This window comes from Microcaecilia unicolor, chromosome 1 (assembly GCF_901765095.1).
Source record: "Microcaecilia unicolor chromosome 1, aMicUni1.1, whole genome shotgun sequence".
NCBI classification, from domain to species: Eukaryota; Metazoa; Chordata; class Amphibia; order Gymnophiona; family Siphonopidae; genus Microcaecilia; species Microcaecilia unicolor.
In genome coordinates this window covers 679724745-679743381 of record NC_044031.1, presented here as the reverse complement: position 1 = coordinate 679743381, position 18637 = coordinate 679724745, and the positions used below count along the sequence as shown (strand labels likewise).

The 18637-nt window shown below is 45.7% G+C and overlaps 1 protein-coding gene across 12 annotated transcripts in view; it reads right to left on the bottom strand.

Moving 5' to 3' along the window:
* CELF6 (CUGBP Elav-like family member 6) overlaps positions 1 to 18637 on the bottom strand; it is a 660136-nt gene that overhangs the window by 102976 nt on the left and 538523 nt on the right. For 3 of the 12 annotated variants that reach the window (XM_030187705.1, XM_030187697.1, XM_030187738.1), the window contains exons 4-5: positions 14114 to 14125; positions 4374 to 4387 (exon numbers count right to left, since the gene is read on the bottom strand). The exons of the other annotated variants lie outside the window; for them this stretch is intronic. In XM_030187705.1, the coding sequence (XP_030043565.1) occupies positions 4374 to 4387; positions 14114 to 14125 (26 nt within the window). The remainder of the gene's footprint in view (positions 1 to 4373; positions 4388 to 14113; positions 14126 to 18637) is intronic. 12 annotated transcript variants of the gene reach the window in all.

Genomic DNA, 18637 nt, shown 5'->3' with positions numbered 1-18637 from the left:
ATCTTCCGACACAAATCGGGAGATGGGCGGCCTTCTCTCAGGACCGGCCAAATCGGCATAATGGAAAGCCGATTTTGGCTGGCCTCAACTGCTTTCCGTCGCCGGGACGGCCAAAGTTCAAGGGGGCATGTCGGCAGTGTACCGAAGGCGGGACGGGGCGTGGTTAACAGATGGCCGTCCTTGGCCGATAATGGAAAAAAGAAGGGCGGCCCTGACGAGCATTTGGCCGACTTTACTTGGGTGCTTTTTGTTCACGACCAAGCCTTGAAAAGGTGCCCGAACTGACCAGATGACCACCGGAGGGAATCAAGGATGACCTCCCCTTACTCCCCCAGTGGTCACCAACTACCTCCCACCCCCCAAAAAAATGTTAAAACATTTTTTTGCCAGCCTCTATGCCAGCCTCTGTGATGGAGCAGTCATACCCAGCTCCATCACAGCACTATGCAGGTCCCTGGAGAAGTTTTTAGTCGGTACTGCAGTGCACTTCAGGCAGGCAGACCCAGGCCCATCCCCCCTACCTGTTACACTTATGGTGGTAAATGGGAGCCCTCCAAAACCCACCCGAAACCCACTGTACCCACATCTAGGTGCCCCCCGTTATCCTTTAAGGGCTATGGTAGTGTTGTACAGTTGTGGGTAGTAGGTTTTGGGGGCAATGGCGTAGCCAAGGGTGGGCCCGGGTGGGCCCAGGCCCACCCACTTTGGGCTCAGGCCCATCTAGTAGCAGCACACCTATGATGTGTGGCTGGAAGGGATCCCAAAGCCCCACTAGCCAAAAACTCCCAACAACTGTCCTTCCTGCATACCTTTTAAATAGCAGATCTTCACTTGCTGTGAGCAGCGACTGATACATACTGCTCGCACTGACCCCACAGCCTTCCCTCTGATGTATTCCCACCTATGTGGAAACAGGAAGATGCATCAGAGGGAAAACTGTGGGGCCAACATGAGCAGCGTGTGTTAGTTGCTGCTCACTTCCAGTGAAAATCTGCTATTTAAAATGCATGTGGGGGAGTGGGATGTTTGAGAGATCATATGGTATGCAGGTGAGAGAGGGAGATACCAAATCACTTATGGGACAAGGCGAAGTTCTTCTGCCCACCCATCTTGGGCCCAGGCCCACCCAAAATTGGATGTCTGGCTACGCCCCTGTTTGGGGGGGGGGGGGGGTTGGGGGGCTCAGGCTCAGCACACAAGTTAAGGGAGCTATGCAACTGGGAGCAATTTGTGCAGTCCACTGCAGTGCCCCCTAGGGTGCCTGGCTGGTGTCCTGGCATGTGAGGGGGACCAGTGCACTACAAATGCTGGCTCCTCTCACGACCAAATGGCTTGGATTTGGCCGGTTTTGAGATGGCCGTCCTTAGTTTCCATTATTGGCGAAAACCAATGGCGGCTATCTCTAATGGCGGCCCAAATGTTGAGATTTGGCCGTCCCCGACCGTATTATCGAAATGAAGGATGGCTGCCCATCTTGTTTCGATAATATGGTCAGGGATGCCGCTTTATGGGGTCATCCTTAGAGATGGGCGCCCTGATAGATGGGTGCCGCTATTCGATTATGCCCCTCCACGTTATCTGGATAGTGCATCATGATGAGTGTGTGCAACCTGGATAACACAGTTAGCATAGCCGCACTTACTGCCTCCTAAACAGAATGCATTAAGTGTTCCCGAGTTCATTTTTATTTTGCAGTTACTATGCATAATTAAACTCTGAAATTCGTTGCCAGAGATTATGGTAAAAACAGTTAACTTAGCAGGGTTAAAAAAAAAGGTTTGGATAATTTCCTAAAAGAAAAGCTCATAAGCCATTATTAAGATGGAATTGGGAAAATCCACTGCTTATTTCTAGGATAAGCAGCACAAAATCTGTTTTGCTGTTCTGGGATCTTGCCAGGTTCTTGTGACCTGGATTGGCCACTGTTGGAAACAAAATACTGGGCTTGATGGACCTTCAATCTGTTCCAATATGGCAACACTTATGTTCTTATATTCTTAGTGCACGACCCGCAAATAAAAAAGAGAAAAAGCCCTAATAAAGTGCCATGTCAAATCTGGATTTAGCACATGGGACAGTCCTGTGTTAAAACATGTTAAGCCCAGATTTTACCACACTTTAGTAAAAGGGTCCAAAAATACATTTGATTTATTAAGTATGCGTGCAGCTTGCAACTTTGCCTGTATGGTTGCATACAAGTATGTATGTTCTGGTCATTGTATGTACGTGAGGCATTTCATAAGAGACATTTTGCAAACATAAACTGACATTGTACCTTTATAAAATTACCCTGAATGTACTAGATAGTTTAAATAGGGTCCTTATGTCTGTGGATATAAGGGTAATGCCAGACACCAATTAGGTTCTGTAGTACTTCAAAGAGAATGGGAAATGAGCAGGTAGAAGGGCCTTCTGGTCATTATCTAGTATTATAATCCTTGTTTCCTTGTTCTACACTGAATCTATGGTCTCCAAGACAACGTTACAGATGTTCTGCAATCTCCAAAGTATAAGAATGGTGCTTTCATTTGTCCAAACATTGTAGCAGATTCATTCAGTTCCCAAACGTGATCTTGTTTTTCCATGTGAAATTCTTTGCACGCTTCTTTAAGCACTCCTCCTGCACGCTCTGCTCACTCTGAGCATTTATGGATGAGGTTTTACAATAAGGTTGCTTCACACCAAAAGAAGAGGAAGTTCATCTCAAGCTCAGGTGCCGAATCAGAAGGCTACTGTGAGCAGAAGCACCTGATTAACTTGTGATCTATGCACGTTACCAGTTAGGGCTCTTCAGCTTGGAAAAGAGACAGCTGAGGGGAGATATGATTGAGGTCTACAAACTCCGGAGTGATGTAGAATGAGTAGAAGTGAATCGATTTTTTTACTCTTTCAAAAAGTACAATGACTAGGGGACACTCAATGAAGTTACATGGAAATAATTTTAAAACAAATAGGAGGAAATATTTTTTCACTCCGCAAATAGTTAGGCTCTGGAACTCATTGCTGGAGGATGTGGTAACAGTGGTTAGTGTATCTGGGTTTAAAAAAAGATTTGGACAAGTTCCTGGAGGAAAAGTCCATAGTCTGCTATTGAGACAGACATGGGGAAGCCACTGCTTGCCCTGGGATTGGTAGCATGGAATCTTGCTACTATTTGAGTTTCTGCCAGGTACTTGTGACCTGGATTGGCCACTGGGGGAAGCAGAATACTGGTCTAGATGGACCATTGGTTTGACCCAGTATGGCTATTCTTATGTTCTTATGCAGCTAGGGGGTTCAGCGCCAAAGTTAACTTGTGCAGTAGACATTAGTGCACAGCATATTACAATGCATGCTAAGGAGGCCATTAGTGAAACCATGGCAGAGATGTTTCCGAGGGTGCATAACATAAAAGATTTACTGCCATGTTTGAGGTAGCAAAGATGGGTAAGGAGAACCCTCTAACTTGAACCCTCTGCCTCTAGCATAGTTTTCTGAATTGGCCCTGTTCATTCTTGGTAGTCTCACTGCCTCTTCTATCCCCCTTGAAATGAACTGATCCAAACCCTCCTTTCCCCATTCCTAACATTAAAACCAAAATCATTGGTAGTCTAGCAGTCCTCCTCCCTCCCTCCTGAACTGAACCAATATGATCCCCCCCCCCCCTGCCCCTGACATTAAAACAAAAATCTCTGGTAGTCTAGTGGGCCCCTCTAGCCCCCCAACCCGACCCCCCCCCCCTGCCTGCAACATTCACTGGTGTCTAGTAATACCCCCACCCAACCCATCCCCCAGACTCCCGAGATTGCCCCTCCAGCATACCTTCAAGAGACAGGAGCAATGCCCACTTGCTTCTGCCTCTGCATTGCCATCTTGGAAAATGGTAGCCCCTGGCCCCATGTGGTACATCCTAGGATGCACCAGAGAGGATCAGTCAGCCAAATAAGGGAATTTTCCCTTTAAGAATACCAACATAAGGGAAACATTTCTTTGTTTGGTAGAGTGACCCTGCTTGTGTTTCACAGGATGCACTGTGGTCAAGCACCACCATTTTCCAAGATGGTGGATCTCTCCTGTCTCTTGAAGGTACTCTGAAGGAGGGATGGGGGGGGGGGGGGAGAAAATGCCACTGGACACCAGAGAAATTGTTTTAATGTTGGGGTGGGGGGAGGGAGCTCCTAGATTACAAGGTATTTTTGTTTTAATGTTGTGGCAGAGGGGAGTCAGATCACTTTGGTTTGGGGAAAGGGGGCCGTTAGACTACTAAGGATTAAATGAGTCAATGCTATTTTGGGGCAGGGGGTTTGTGTTTGGGTGCAGACCCAGTAGCTTTATTTAAAAAAAATATTTCCCTTTCTGTCTGTGCCTGAACCAATCACCACTCATGCACCAACAGGAAGGGGGGGCACTTTAGCTATGAGCTGCAGATTACTGCCACATCATGGTAGTAATTTGTGTGGTCATTGCTTACTGCATTACTGTAGTATACTTTTGAGCTAATTATGTGGTTGAAGCCGTGCACTCAGCCATCAGCATAGAGCTTTACCGCATGGCTCTGATTCAGCCCCTTAGTGCAGAAAAATATGAAGTTCAGTGGCTCTGCCAGGAAATGGAATGGCAATTGTGACTCCAGCCCCTTGTCATCACAAGAAGACTAAAGAAGGTGGAAGCTCAGCTCATATAGGACAAAATTATAGTATAGTGGTGGGAAGATGAACACGAGCATGATACATGCACATACAGTGTATACGCACATATATACAAAGAAACATAGAAAAATGAAGACAAATAAAGACCATATGGCCTATCCAGCCTCCCCATCCATGCCATCTACTATCCCTTCCTCTCCCTTACAGATTCTATGTACTTATCCTAAGATTTCTTGAATTCAGATAGTCTTCCATCTCTAATGCCTTCACTGGGAGGCTGGTCCACAAATTCACCACCCTTTCCATGAAGAAGTATTACCTTTGTTTTCTTCTGCCCTCTTTCACCTTCATCTAGAGACCCCTCATTCCAGAGCTTCCTTTTAAATTGAAAGAGATTTGCCTCCTGTGTATTTATGCCATGGAGGTATTTAAATATCTCTAACATATCTCCCCTCTCCTGCCTTCCTTCCAAGATATACATATTGAGATCTTTAAGTCTGTCCCCATATGTTTTATGATGAAGACCACTGACTATTTTAGTAGCTACCCTCTGGACTGACTCAGTCCTGCTTATATCTTTTTGATGGTGCGGTGTCCAGAATTGCACACAGTACTCTATGCAAGGGCATTATCACCTCCTTTATCCTGCTGGCCATTCCTCTCCCTATCACCCAAGCATCCTTCTAGCTTTTACTGTCACCTTTTCTACCTGTTTGGCCACCTTAAGATCATCACATATGATCACACCCAGGTCCTGCTCCTCTTTCATGCCAAATGTACTTCACTCCCTAAACTGTACCTCTCCCTTGGGTTTCTACTGCATTTTTTAGCTTTAAATCTTACACATATATACACACACAAGTGTACACATGCACACAAGTTGAAAGATTCAGTCTATAGTCTACACCTAGGTAGTTCTGATCCCTTTTTACAGCTTTGGTTAAAGTAAAAACTTGATAGCAGTAACAAAAAAGAAAGAGAAAGGATCCTGAAAACCTGCTGCTACAAAATCCCCCAACCCTTTGACAGAAAAGCCAAGGAAATGAAAAAGGAAAAACACACAAATCAACCCCCAAACTTCCTTTGTCATCACATCTAATATAAACGTGCACAGGGTTTGTGACCCAGATGAGATTTCTATTCATCTGGTGCATAATTGGATGTGTTCCCTATCTCACAGCCAGCAGATTTACAAAATTCTACCGGGAAATGAGAACAAATAGATTGTGTTTAGATAACGGCCATTTTTTATCGGACGTTATCAGAATCAATCAATCATCTCTCCCTTGCTCCCCTCCCCCTTTCATTTTCCCAGAGAAGAAGGGGAAAAGCAGATTTAATAGAAGAGGCCAACAGATAGAAAATGAGAGAAAAAAGACAGGCAGGGACAATGTCAGAAAACTTTTTGCATTGCCAAGTACCAGTACAATATTTTCTTCTCTTTGCTTTTGCATGCTCAGAAGACTGTTATTGTAGATATTTGGCAACCTGTAAAGACTATATTAAAGTAACCAAATGGCCTGAAATCTGGATGAGGACATCTTTGTTTGGTCCCACTGTATCAACAAACTTGTAATCCTGCAGGGTTTGGGGGGACATTTTGGAATTATGCATTCACACATGCAATATGCATGGCCAAAAAATTCTGTTTGTTTTTGGACTAAGTACAAGGGTTGCCTAAATAGGAGAATGGAGACAAAATATATCTGTGGAGGTATTATGTTGGACAGGAGTAGTTGGGAACTAAGGCCAATGCTGGACAGGCTTCTATGGTCCATGTCCTGCAAATGGCAAAAGACAGTGTGGATTAGGGAACTAGGCCATTGCTGGACTATGGTCTGTGTCCCGCAATGAAAAAGACAGATGAAGATCAAATGTGCATTTTGTATATCACTTTATTATTATATGCTTCGTTGGGTGCTTCGCATCTCATGGGGGAGAGGAAAACATTTTAATATTCAGATTAGAAAATTAAATACTGTTAGCCAGGGCCACCAAGAGATAAAGCCAGGCCCGAGGCAAACAATGCCCACCCACCCCCCCCCGCCCCCGTCGGCCCGCCGCTGCTGCCCTCCCTGCCTACTCACTGCCACTGCCACCATGGTGCCGCCTCCTCACCTGGTACAATATCTCTCTAGTCTTTCCCTTCTCAACAGTGTTTCTGTGGGTTGCCTGCAGCATAAAAAAAGAAGCATCTTACCTTTGGCTGGCCTCCGAAGTGTTTCCTTCTGTGCATCCCGCCTATGTGGACACAGGAAGTTGTATCAGAGGAGGCAGGAAAAATCAGAGGTAACACGTCCAAAGCTAGAGGGAGGGTGCAGGGTAGCCTGCAGGAACACTGCGATGGGAGGAGGGAAATGCGAGAGAGGTAGTGAACCAGGCGCAGGGAGAATTTAATGCTGGTTTATGGCCGGGTTTAGCAAGGTTTATGGCTGGGGCCCCAGGCACCACTTGGAGGCTGGGCCCAGAGGAATCTTGGCCCCCACTCCCCTCTCGGTGGCCCTGCTGTTAGCAATACTTTTGGTTATAAAATATTGTCCCAAGACTGCATTATATATAACCTACCTGTATGTGATTGGCATGATGGCAAATTGCCAACCAGTGCTTATGCATGAATGACTGCAACCTGCACAGAGTGGCAGGTGCATCTTCACCTTTGTTGGGCAGACTGGATGGACCGTGCAGGTTGTTATCTGCCATCATTTACGATAATGGTAGTTGTGCATATACTAGTCCGCATTTATGCACCTAAGTTTAGGTGTGAGCATGTACGCTAACTCAGGGGCTGCAGAAATGCTTACGATGAACTGTAGGTAGTTAGGCACATGGATGCTAACTGTCTGACATGCCCTTGACCTGCCTTTGCCTCTCCCAGGTCCACAGCTTTCTTTGAGTTGCGCACTCTAGAATTTGAGCGTGCAACTTATATAATACCGACTAAGGGCAGTTGTGCGCCTAACTGCCAATCAGTTCTAATTAGCTGGAAATAGCCTTTACACATAGGTGGAAGATGAAGAAGCAGACATGCTGGAAAAGGAACTTACAAGTCTTTATTGTAGAGTTCATCTTCCATTTCACTGGGACTAGCGGACCGCTTGCCCATCTGTTTTTAGGTCCATCTTTTTTTTTTACGATCATCTTTACTCATAGGTGAACTGTTATAAAATGACCCTCCTTCCTTATCATTCTGTAAGTGCCGTCTGCATGCTTAACTGATAGAATACTAGCACGTAGGCAGGTAAGTGTACACTTGTTTATGCAATGCACTCAGCGCTATTCTTTAAAAGATGAATGCAACTCGCATAGTGGGAAACTCTATAAATAGTCCTGAAAATTAGGTGCTGATAAAATTTGGCACTCAATGCTATTCTGTAACGGGAAGCGTCGAATTCCACATTCAACTTTGGGTGCAAGGACTTACCCCAATCCTGATGCACAAGTTGGGCACAGATCCCTGCTATTTTGCAGGAAGACCTTAGGAAATTGAAAGACTGGGCATCCAAATGGCAGATGAAATTTAAAGTGGACAAATGCAAGGTGATGCACATTGGAAAGAATAATCTGAATCGTAGTTACTTGATGCTAGGGTCCACCTTGGGGATCAGCACTCAAGAAAAAGATCTAGGTGTCTTTGTAGATAATACGCTGAAATCTTCTGCTCAGTGTGCGGCGGCTAGGAATTATTAGGAAAGGGATGGTGAATAAGACCAAAAATACTTTAACGCCTCTGTATTGCTCGATGGTGCGACTGCACTGGGAGTATTCCGTTCATTTCTAGTCGCCGTATCACAAAAAAGATATAGCGGAATTAGAAAAGGTTCAAACAAGAGTGACCAAAATGATAAAGGGGATGGAACTCCTCTCTTATGAGGAAAGGCTAAAGAGGTTAGGGCTCTTCAGCTCGGAAAAGAGATGGATGAGGGGAGATATGATTGAGGTCTACAAAATCCTGAGTGGTGTAGAATGAGTGGAAGTAAATCGATTTTTTACTCATTCCAAAAGTACAAAGACTAGGGGACACTCGAGGAAGTTACATGGAATTTCCAGGGGTAGATTGAATTTGGGCAATCAGGCAGTACCCAAGGGCCCAGAGGCTCTAGGGGGCCCAGAGGCTGTGTCTGGTTGCCCTCCTCCACACACTACAGCCCCCATGGGGCTCTGGTGGTCTAGTGCCTGTTGCCGCTATTCTCCCTAGTTGCACTGCTGTGTTTACAAAATGGCTGCCGAGACTCCTGTGGTAGTCTCTTGAGAGGCGAGACGACCGTGGGAAGTCTCAGCAACCATTTTATAAACACGGCACTGCACCAGGCAGAGTAGAGGCAGTGGGTGGGCAGGAAAGAGGGGATTTATTTCCTGCCCCTGAAGAATCCACAGCCACTAGACCACCAGGGCCATTCAAGGTAGGGGAGGGACAGCGGCAACGTGCTGGGAGGGAGGCAGCACGGTAGGGGCGGGGGCACTGGTGGCAACAGTGACAGCAGCAGCATGGCGGGGGGGGGGGGGGGGCAGCAGCAGCATGCCAGGTGGCGACAGCAGCATGGCATGGGGCCCAGAGTTCTCTCAGTCCCCCCTTGCATGGAAATACTTTTAAAACAACTAGGAGGAAATATTTTTTCATTCAATGAATAGTTAAGCTCGGGAACTCTATGACGGAGGATGTAGTAAAAGCAGTTAGTGTATCTGGGTTTAAAAAAGGTTTGGACAGGTTCCTGGAGGAAAAGTCCATGGTCTGCTATTGAGACAGACATGGGGAAGCTACTGTTTGTCTGGGGATTGGTAATATGGCATGTTGCTACTATTTGGGTCTCTGCCAGGTATTTTTGACCTGGCTTGGCTGCTGTTGGAAACAGGATACTGGGCTGAATGGACCATTGTTTTTTACCCAGTATGGCTATTTTTATGTTCTTATGTATGCTCCTGACCTGTGGCAATTGACTTGCACATTTATCATTTTGTTGTGAGAAAATTAAAGTGGTTTACAATTTAAAAATTACAAACAAGAAAAGCACAAAGGAACACCATTTGTAAATAGGATAGAATTAACTAACTTTACCATTCAAACATTGTTTCAATCATACAAGAAACATAGCCAAAAAATATCCATATAAAAAAGTAACCCCCCCCCAAACTAAAACCCCAATACAGAAATATAGTCAGAGTCCAGACATAATCACAAATTCAAGCAACTAAACCCATCCCTGACCTCCCGTTGCGAATCGACCCAGGTTTAAACATAGAAAGCCTGCTGAAATAAGTGAGTTTTTAATAGAGCACAAAAGATATGTAAGATGTTTCAAGCCTAAGGTGCTGCAGTAATGAGTTCCAGAGAGCCGGTGAAGTAAAGTAAAAAGCACTAGATCTAGTGGATTTCCAACTAAACCTATTGTCTTTTAGTGTTACAGAATAGCTTGCAGCCAGATTGGCACCCAAATCATAATTAGTGCCAATGAATAATTATTTTTGAGTGACCTTTATAGAAATTGAGGGTTAGTACATAAATGGAAGGGGGCATTTATAGGGGAGGAACATGAGCGGAATATGGGCAGACTAACATTTATAAAGAATACTGTAAATTATATGCTAAAAGTGCCATTGACATGACATAAGTGGTCAATGTGCCTAAATGTAGGCAAACAGATGGCAACTTAACGCTAGCATTGTATAGTGGAATTTCAGTGCCCAGATGTCACTATAGAATTCACACTTGGTACGCTGCCTCTAGGCACCAACTTGTGAAGCTCAGCTATATAATTTATTTATTTATTTGTTACATTTATATCCCACATTTTCCCACCTATTTGTAGGCTCAATGTGGCTTACATAGTACCGGAGAGGTGTTACAGACTTCAGTGTAAACAAATACAAAGTGATGTTGTGGTAAGATAAAGTTCATATGGCACAGCCACACTAGGGAATCATACAACGGAAGAGTTGTGTTATGTCCATTACGTTCTTTAGTTTTGTTGTGTTGCAAAGATCATGCATTTATGTTGGATCGGTAGGGTATGCCTTTTTAAACAGGTTAGTTTTTAGTGTTTTCCAGAAGTTTAGCTGGTCGTTCGTAGTTTTCAAGGCTTTTGGTAATGCATTCCACAGTTGTGTGCTTATGTAGGAAAAACTGGACGCCTAAGTTGATCTGTATTTGAGTCCTTTGCCGCTTGGGTAGTGCAGATTTAGGTACGTTCGTGTTGATTTGGTTGTGTTTCTAGTTGGTAGGTTGATCAAGTCTGTCATGTATCCCGGAGCTTCACCGTAGATAATTTTGTTAACCATAGTGCAGATTTTGAAAGCAATGCGTTCTTTGATTGGGAGTCAGTGTAGTTTTTCGTGAAGGGGTTTTGCACTTTCAAATCGCATTTTTCCAAAGATAAGCCTAGCTGCTGTGTTTTGAGTGGTCTGGAATTTCTTTAAGGTTTGTTCTTTGCATCCCGCATAAATTCCATTGCTCCATTATATGCATATAGGGCCAGATTCTGTAAATGGCATCTAAAATCTAGATGCGTCCAATAAACATGCCTAGCGCTATTCTATTAAACGTGCCTAAAGTTGGGCACATTGAATAGAATAGCGCATAGGGCCAGGGAATGTGCCTACATTTAGACGTGGTCATTTACGCCACTGAAAACCTGGGGCCCTGTTTACTAAGCCATACTAGAGGTGTGTTAGTGTTTTTAGCATGTGCTAAACATTAGCACATGCTAACTGTGTAGATGCCCATAATATTCCAATGGGCATCTACATGGTTAGTGCACGCTAATTTTTAGCATGCACTAAAAAAGCTTGTGCACCTTAGTAAACAGGGCCCCTAGTGTAAATACCTGTGCCTACTTATAGGTGCATTTCCCCAAATTGTATAACAACGTGCGTAAATTTGAGTAACGCTCCTCACAAACCCACACTCCTCCCATGGCTGCGACCCCCTTTCAGGTGCACATATAAATTCCAATTATTGCCAATTAGTGCTGATAATTGGTAGTTATTGGCCAATTATCATGACTAATTGGCTCATTACTCAATTGAGTAGTGTGCGTAAATTGGCTGCACACACAATTTAAAACACACCACTTGCCGCGCCTTATACTGAATCCAGGGGATAAAGGAGAAACATTGTTTTGTAATGTCCACAATTTTTCCCATAAGGAACTGAGGCATTCCCAAGGTGGGGTTAGAGCAGCGATTGCAATCATTTCTGCATTTTTGTACTTTTAAAAGTACACCTGGATTTTTGGTCCACAAAAGTAGGTGTCGGAAAAAGAGATGCCAGTGTCTGCAAGTAGTTTTTTCTTATGCAATTTTTAAAGTTAAATGGGTCAATATTCATCCAGCAGCAGTGAATGTTTTTTTTAAATGCTGACTACTGTTGGTTAAATTAGACTCAGATATTCAATGATAGGCCATTTCCAGGAACAGGCACTCAATATCCAGGTCAATGGCGATACCTGGAAGTTATGTGGATAGGACTGATGTTCAGAGCCTTATGCTCACAGCTAACCAGACAATTAGGACTGCTATTTAAGTGGTGTTACTTGCCCAATGTTGCTGGCATCCTCATAACTTCCAGGCTTCCCTGACTGTGCTTCCAGACCACCTCAACTCTGGCTGGACAGTGCTGTAGCCAAGCTGCTGAGATGGGGGGAGGGGGCAAAATTCCCGAGGCCTCCAAGGGGGGCCCGGTGCCAGGGTCTCTCTCTCTCTCTCCTGCTCCTGACAGGACCCGGGTGATCACATCCAACAGCAGCAGGAGAGAGAAAACTGCAGCGCTGGGCCCCCCTTGTTGGAGGCTATGGAGGACCCGGAGGATCAGACACTGCAGGTTTTCCTCCAGCTCTGCTCTTCATTCTGCCCATTGCTTGCCAAGCGGCTCCTTTTCCCCTCAGGCTGCGCATGCTCGATTTTGAAACCGAGCATGCGCTGACAGGATAAGCAGCCGCAGGGGCAGGCAATGGGCAGAGTGAAGAGCAGCGCTGGAGGAAGACCTCTTCTGCTGGCGGGGCCTCGGGATCTCCGCCAGCTAAGGTATTTGTAAGTTGCGGCAGCGAATCGGGGGCAGCAGTGGCGGCAATCTGGGGTGGGGGGGGGTGGGGGGCAGCAGTGACAACTGTGGGGAGGTGGGTGGCAGCCTTGCCCCAGGCCCAGTGGCGGCGGCCCTGCCCTGGGTCCGGCTCAGTCTCATGGCAGCCCTGGCTGCGGCAGTCCGAGTGGCACTGCCCAGTTAAGTGCTGCCAAATATCCCCTCCTGAGGGACACAGGTACAAACTAGCCACAAACTTTGCCATTATGTAGGCACTACAAAAAGTGACTTTTTTGATCCTGTGCTGAAGTTCACATGTATGGATATCTTTTATTTATTTATTTATTGATGGAATAAAGTCAACATTTACATGAACATTTGTTCCAAGTCATACTTCATTACATTCCAAACTAAAATGAAAATCATTTCTGGACATTTCTCAAAGACAATAAGAACATTTTCCATCTTTAACTGCACCGCAATTACCAAAACTCTGTGGGGTGGGGCTCCTTACAACCTGCATTAATGTCTTTTAAGTAAATTGTAAACCAGGATGCCCCCCTCCCCCATACTGTTGGGATGCTTTGTGGATCTTCTGCATCTCACTGACACATGTCTATCTGTTCCATAAATATGACCATAAATGAAGCATTTACAGGTCTTAAGGAAGAGGCCAATCACATCCTGATTTTGCACAAATTCATCTATGGACTCAAAGTCATAATTTTATCTTCTTTAGCAAATTGGAACTACAAATCTATAGGGGAAAGGGAAAGGGGCTTGATATACCACCTTTCTGAGGGTTTTGCAATTACATTCAAAGCAGTTTACATATATACAGGTACTTATTTTGTACCCGGGGCAATGGAGGGTTAAGTGACTTGCCCAGAGTCACAAGGAGCTGCAGTGGGAATCAAACTCAGTTCCCCACAATCAAAGTCCACTGCACTAACCACTAGGCTACTCCTCAGCAATTGAGCTAGTATCTGAATTAGCCCAGGCTAACCCTTAGGGCAGGGTTTCTCAAGGCAACCCTGAAGTACCCTCTGCCTCTACCAGTCTGGTTTTCAGGATATGCACAAAGAATATGCATGAATATTTATTTATTTAAATTTTATATTCTGCACTACCACATAAGTTCTAGGCAGTTTAAAATGCAACATACACAATATAATCCAGATTCCACAGTAAACACATAACAAATTTGAACAAATTTCATCAAATAGCCATCAACAAATACATTCCGGAACATGTGCACAATTTTTCACTCATGTGCATCATAGTTTGCATACCTTTCCTGCTCATATTAGAAAGCAAAAATCCTAAACTCCTTCAAAAGCCTTCACAAATAAAAAAACTTTTTAAGTTCTTTTTAAAAATCAGATAGAGTTGCGTGCAACAGACATTTCAAGAGAAGGGTTACATAACACATTTCACATCCCAGAGAGGGCCAACAGGAAAGAGAGCTTCCCACCGAAGGCAAGTGCTAGGTTGGCTTCTATGGTCTATGTCCCACATATAACAATCTAGTTTAGGATGGGCTGGAGACTCCAGTAATTTGGAATGTGAGGACGGTATCGGGCATACTTTTACAGTCTGTGTCCCGCAAATTACATGACGGATTTGGATAGGCTGGAGTAGGCTTTGACAGCTACTCCAGTAGTTGAAACATAAGGACAGAGCCTGGTGGACTTCTACAGTCTATGTCCCAGAACCAACAAAGAAAGACCATGAGGCCGTATCTTGCTAAGGATGTAAAAAGAATTGAAGCGGTGCAAAGAAAAGCTACGAGAATGGTATGGGATTTGCGTTACAAGACATATGAGGGGAGACTTGCTGACCTGAACATGTATACCTTGGAGGAAAGGAGAAACAGGGGTGATATGATACAGACGTTCAAATATTTGAAAGGTATTAATCCGCAAACAAACCTTTTCCGGAGATGGGAAGGTGGTAGAACGAGAGGACATGAAATGAGATTGAGGGGGGGCAGACTCAAGAAAAATGTCAGGAAGTATTTTTTCACGGAGAGAGTGGTGGATGCTTGGAATGCCCTCCCGCGGGAGGTGGTGGAGATGAAATATGGTAACGGAATTCAAACATGCGTGGGATAAACATAAAGGAATCCTGTTCAGAAGGAATGGATCCTCAGAAGCTTAACCAGGATTGGGTGGCAGAGCTGGTGGTGGGAGGCGGGGCTGGTGGTTGGGAAACGGGGATAGTGCTGGGCAGACTTATACGGTCTGTGCCCTGAAAAAGACAGGTACAAATCAAAGTAAGGTATACAGAAAAAGTGGCACATATGAGTTTATCTTGTTGGCAGACTGGATGGACCATGCAGGTCATTTCTGCCGTCATCTATTACGTTACTATAATCTCTCGTTCATTGTTGATTTAATCTTCAATTGATAATGAAAGTGACTGTTGGGCAGACTGGATGGACCGTTACTGTGAAGTTTGCAGAGTTTGTTACCATGCTGCACTAACATTGTCTTTCTTGTCTTATGGACCCAGTGAACCCGCACCTGCCTCACTGCCTTCGCCACTGTAGTGCATGAAAATTAAAAGGTAAAGCCTCCTTTGAAAAAGGATGAAAGGACAGAAAAATGGGCCCTGTGTGCTGCATCAGGCTCACAACCTGTAATTTGGGCAACTTGGCATGCACAGTAAATATTCACCCCAGCATCAGTCGAGGATGAGTGCCAAAAGCTGCCCAAGCAGCAGGTATGATGGTGTGGCACAGTGAGAGAGGCCAAGCAAGAAGGGAAAGAAAAGAGAAGCAGCAGTGGAGAGGTTAAAAATCAAGTGATAATGCAGTTTAGATGATGAGAATAGATTTGGCTCAGGCTCAGGTTCATCAATCAATAGAGAGCAAGGCTGCGTCCGAGGCGTTATTGATTGCTGTGCTGTTTATCTTCACATTTGCTGTGCATCAAACGCAATCATTGCCATTACATGCCGATCAACAACCCCCAGAAAAACCTGTGTCTCGATCACTCACAGCTGTCTCCAGTGATAGAGGCTTTATTATGACTGCTGATGAACATGGCTCTCTTTACATTCTTGATGTAGCTTGGTGACCCTAAAGTATGCGTATGTCTATACAGCAGTGGTTATATTGGATGCAGTGCAAGGGCTCCTCATGGCCTGTGTTTGAGCAGTTATTACAGAAATGTTCTGAGAGTATTAATGCTGTGATGTGCTGAATCTTTGCTCTAGTCATGCGACAGCCTATTTCAGACCAGTCGGCTGTGAACAATCTTGCCACTTCAGAGGCTCAACCTACACAAAGAATACCTTTGCCAGGGCATGCTTAGTGAAGAAACTCCTAGGCTCAGAGTTCATTTCCTGCAATATTTGGACTGTACTAACTTTTGATTGCCTATATGGATTGTCCAAGACTCAACTGCACTGTTTGTAAAATAATTTATCTTGTTTAATTTTGGGGCTACCCCATCCAGAGTGATTGTGTGTGGGTTTTTGTGTTACAGATATCAGAGGTTATGCTGCAAACAGGGCCGGTCTTAGCAATTGCAGGGCCCTGTGCAAACCAGTTCAGTGGGACCCCGCCCACGCCTGCCCGCTCACCTGCCCGTGCCCACCCCTCACCCACACCCACCACCATAAGCCACTTTATCCCATACCTTGATATGCATCCACCACATTTCAGTAGACAGCGGCAGCAATTTACATATCCCATCTGCTGCTGAGCCCTGAGCCTCCTCGGTGCTGCATCCTGCCCTTGTGGAAGCAGGAAGTAACATCAAAAGGGGGTGGGATGCAGCAGTGAAGAGACTCTGGGCTCGCCTGCTGACAGGATGTGAAAATCACTGCTGCTGCCTGATGCTCTCTACTGAAATGTGAATGCACATTAAGGTAAGGAACAGGGAGGTGTTCCGAGACAGGAGGACAGATGTGCCAGAGATGTGGGGCCCCTAGGAGTACGAGGGCCTGTGCGACCGCTCCTGTCGCCCCTGCCTAAGACAGGGCCCTGGCTGCAAGCCTTAATGCTTTGAAAAACTGTCTTTCCCCACTACCAGGCAAGGACCCAGGGGCGTAGCCAGACACCCAATTTTAGGTGAGCCTGGGCCCAAGATGGGTGGGCAGAAGAACCCCACCCCATCCCATAGGTGATTTGGTCTCTCCTCTCGCCTGCATGCCATATGGAGGGGCATAATTGAACGAAAACGTCTATCTCCATGGGCGTTTATCTCCGAGAACGGGTCCGTGAAGGGGCGGACCGAACCGTATTTTCGAAAAAAATAGAGGTCCATGTTTTATTCGACAATTTGTGAGCTGGGCGTTTTTGTTTTTCAGTGATAATGGAAAATGAAAGCGCCCAGCTCAAAAACGAATAAATCCAAAGCATTTGTTCGTGGGAGGGGCCAGGAGTCGTAGTGCACTGGTGCCCCTCACATGCCAGGACACCAACCGGGCACCCTAGGGGGCACTTTTACAAAAACAAAAAAAAAGGTAAAAGAGCTCCCAGGTGCATAGCACCCTTCCCTTGTGTGTTGAGCCCCCCAAATCCCCCTCAAAACCCACTGCCCACAAGTCTACACCATTACTATAGCTCTAAGGGGTGAAGGGGGGCACCTACATGTGGTAACCTCCGTTCACAGGATAAATCCCTCCTCTCAGTACCCTTCTCCACCACCGCCAACTCCAGGCTCCGCTCATTCTGCCTCGCCTCACCCTATGCTTGGAACAACCTTCCTGAACCCTTACGCCAAGCCCCCTCCCTGCCCGTCTTCAAGTCTTTGCTTAAAGCCCACCTCTTCAATGCTGCGTTCGGCACCTAACCCTTACCGTTCAGTGAATCCAGACTGCCCCAATTTGACTGCCCCTATCGGACCGACCGTTCACTTGTCTATTAGATTGTAAGCTCTTTGAGCAGGGACTGTCTCTCTTTGTTAAATTGTACAGCGCTGCGTAACCCTAGTAGCGCTCTAGAAATGTTAAGTAGTAGTAGTAGTAGTAGTAGTACAGTGGGTTTGGGGGGGTTGGACGACTAAGCATTAAGCAGCACAATTGTAACAGGTAGGGGGGGATGGGCCTGGGTCCACCTGCCTGAAGTCCACTGCACCCCCTAACAACTGCTCCAGGGACCTGCATACTGCTGCCAGGGAGGTGGGTATGACATTTGAGGGTGAAAATAAAAAGTTGTGAAACATCATTTTTTGTGGTGGGAGGGGGTTAGTGACCACTGGGGGAGTCAGGGGAGGTCATCCCCGATTCCCTCTGGTGGTAATCTGGTCATTTAGGGCACTTTTTGTGCCCTTATTCGTGAAAAAACAGGGTCCAGGAAAAGTGGCCTAAATTCTAGCTACAAACGCATACTTTTTTCCATTATCGGCGAAAGGCGCCCATCTCTCCTCGGCCGATAACCACGCCCCAGTTCCACCTTCGCCACGCCTCCGACACGCTCCCGTCAACTTTGTACGCTTCCGCGATGGAGTGCAGTTGAAAACATCCAAAATCGGCTTTCCATTATACCGATTTATTTGTTTTTGTGAGATAAATGTCTATCTCCCGATTTGGGTCAAAATCTAGGCGTTTTTCTCTTTCAATTATAAGGTGGATGGTCTCTCAAATATCCCTCCTCTCCTGCACACCTTTTAAATTTCAGATTTTCACCGTCAGTGAGGAGCAACTAATACACACTACTCACGTAGGCCCCACATCCTTCCCACTGATGCAGCTTCCTGTTTCCGCATAGGTGGGAATACGTCAGAGGGAAGTCTGTGGGGCCGGTGTAAGCAGTGTGTATCAGTCGCTGCTTCCTGCAGGCAAAGATCTGCTATTTATAAGGTATGCAGGAGGGACAGTTGTTGGGAGTTTTCAGCTTGGGAATCTCTGCTGGCCCATCATAGGTGTGCTGCTACTGGTGGGCCTGAGCCCACCCAAGCCCACCCTTGGCTACGCCACTGCGATCTGATACCATTGAGTTACTTAATGGCCCTTAAGCTCTCCAAAGAGCTCCTAAGTCTGATCAGGG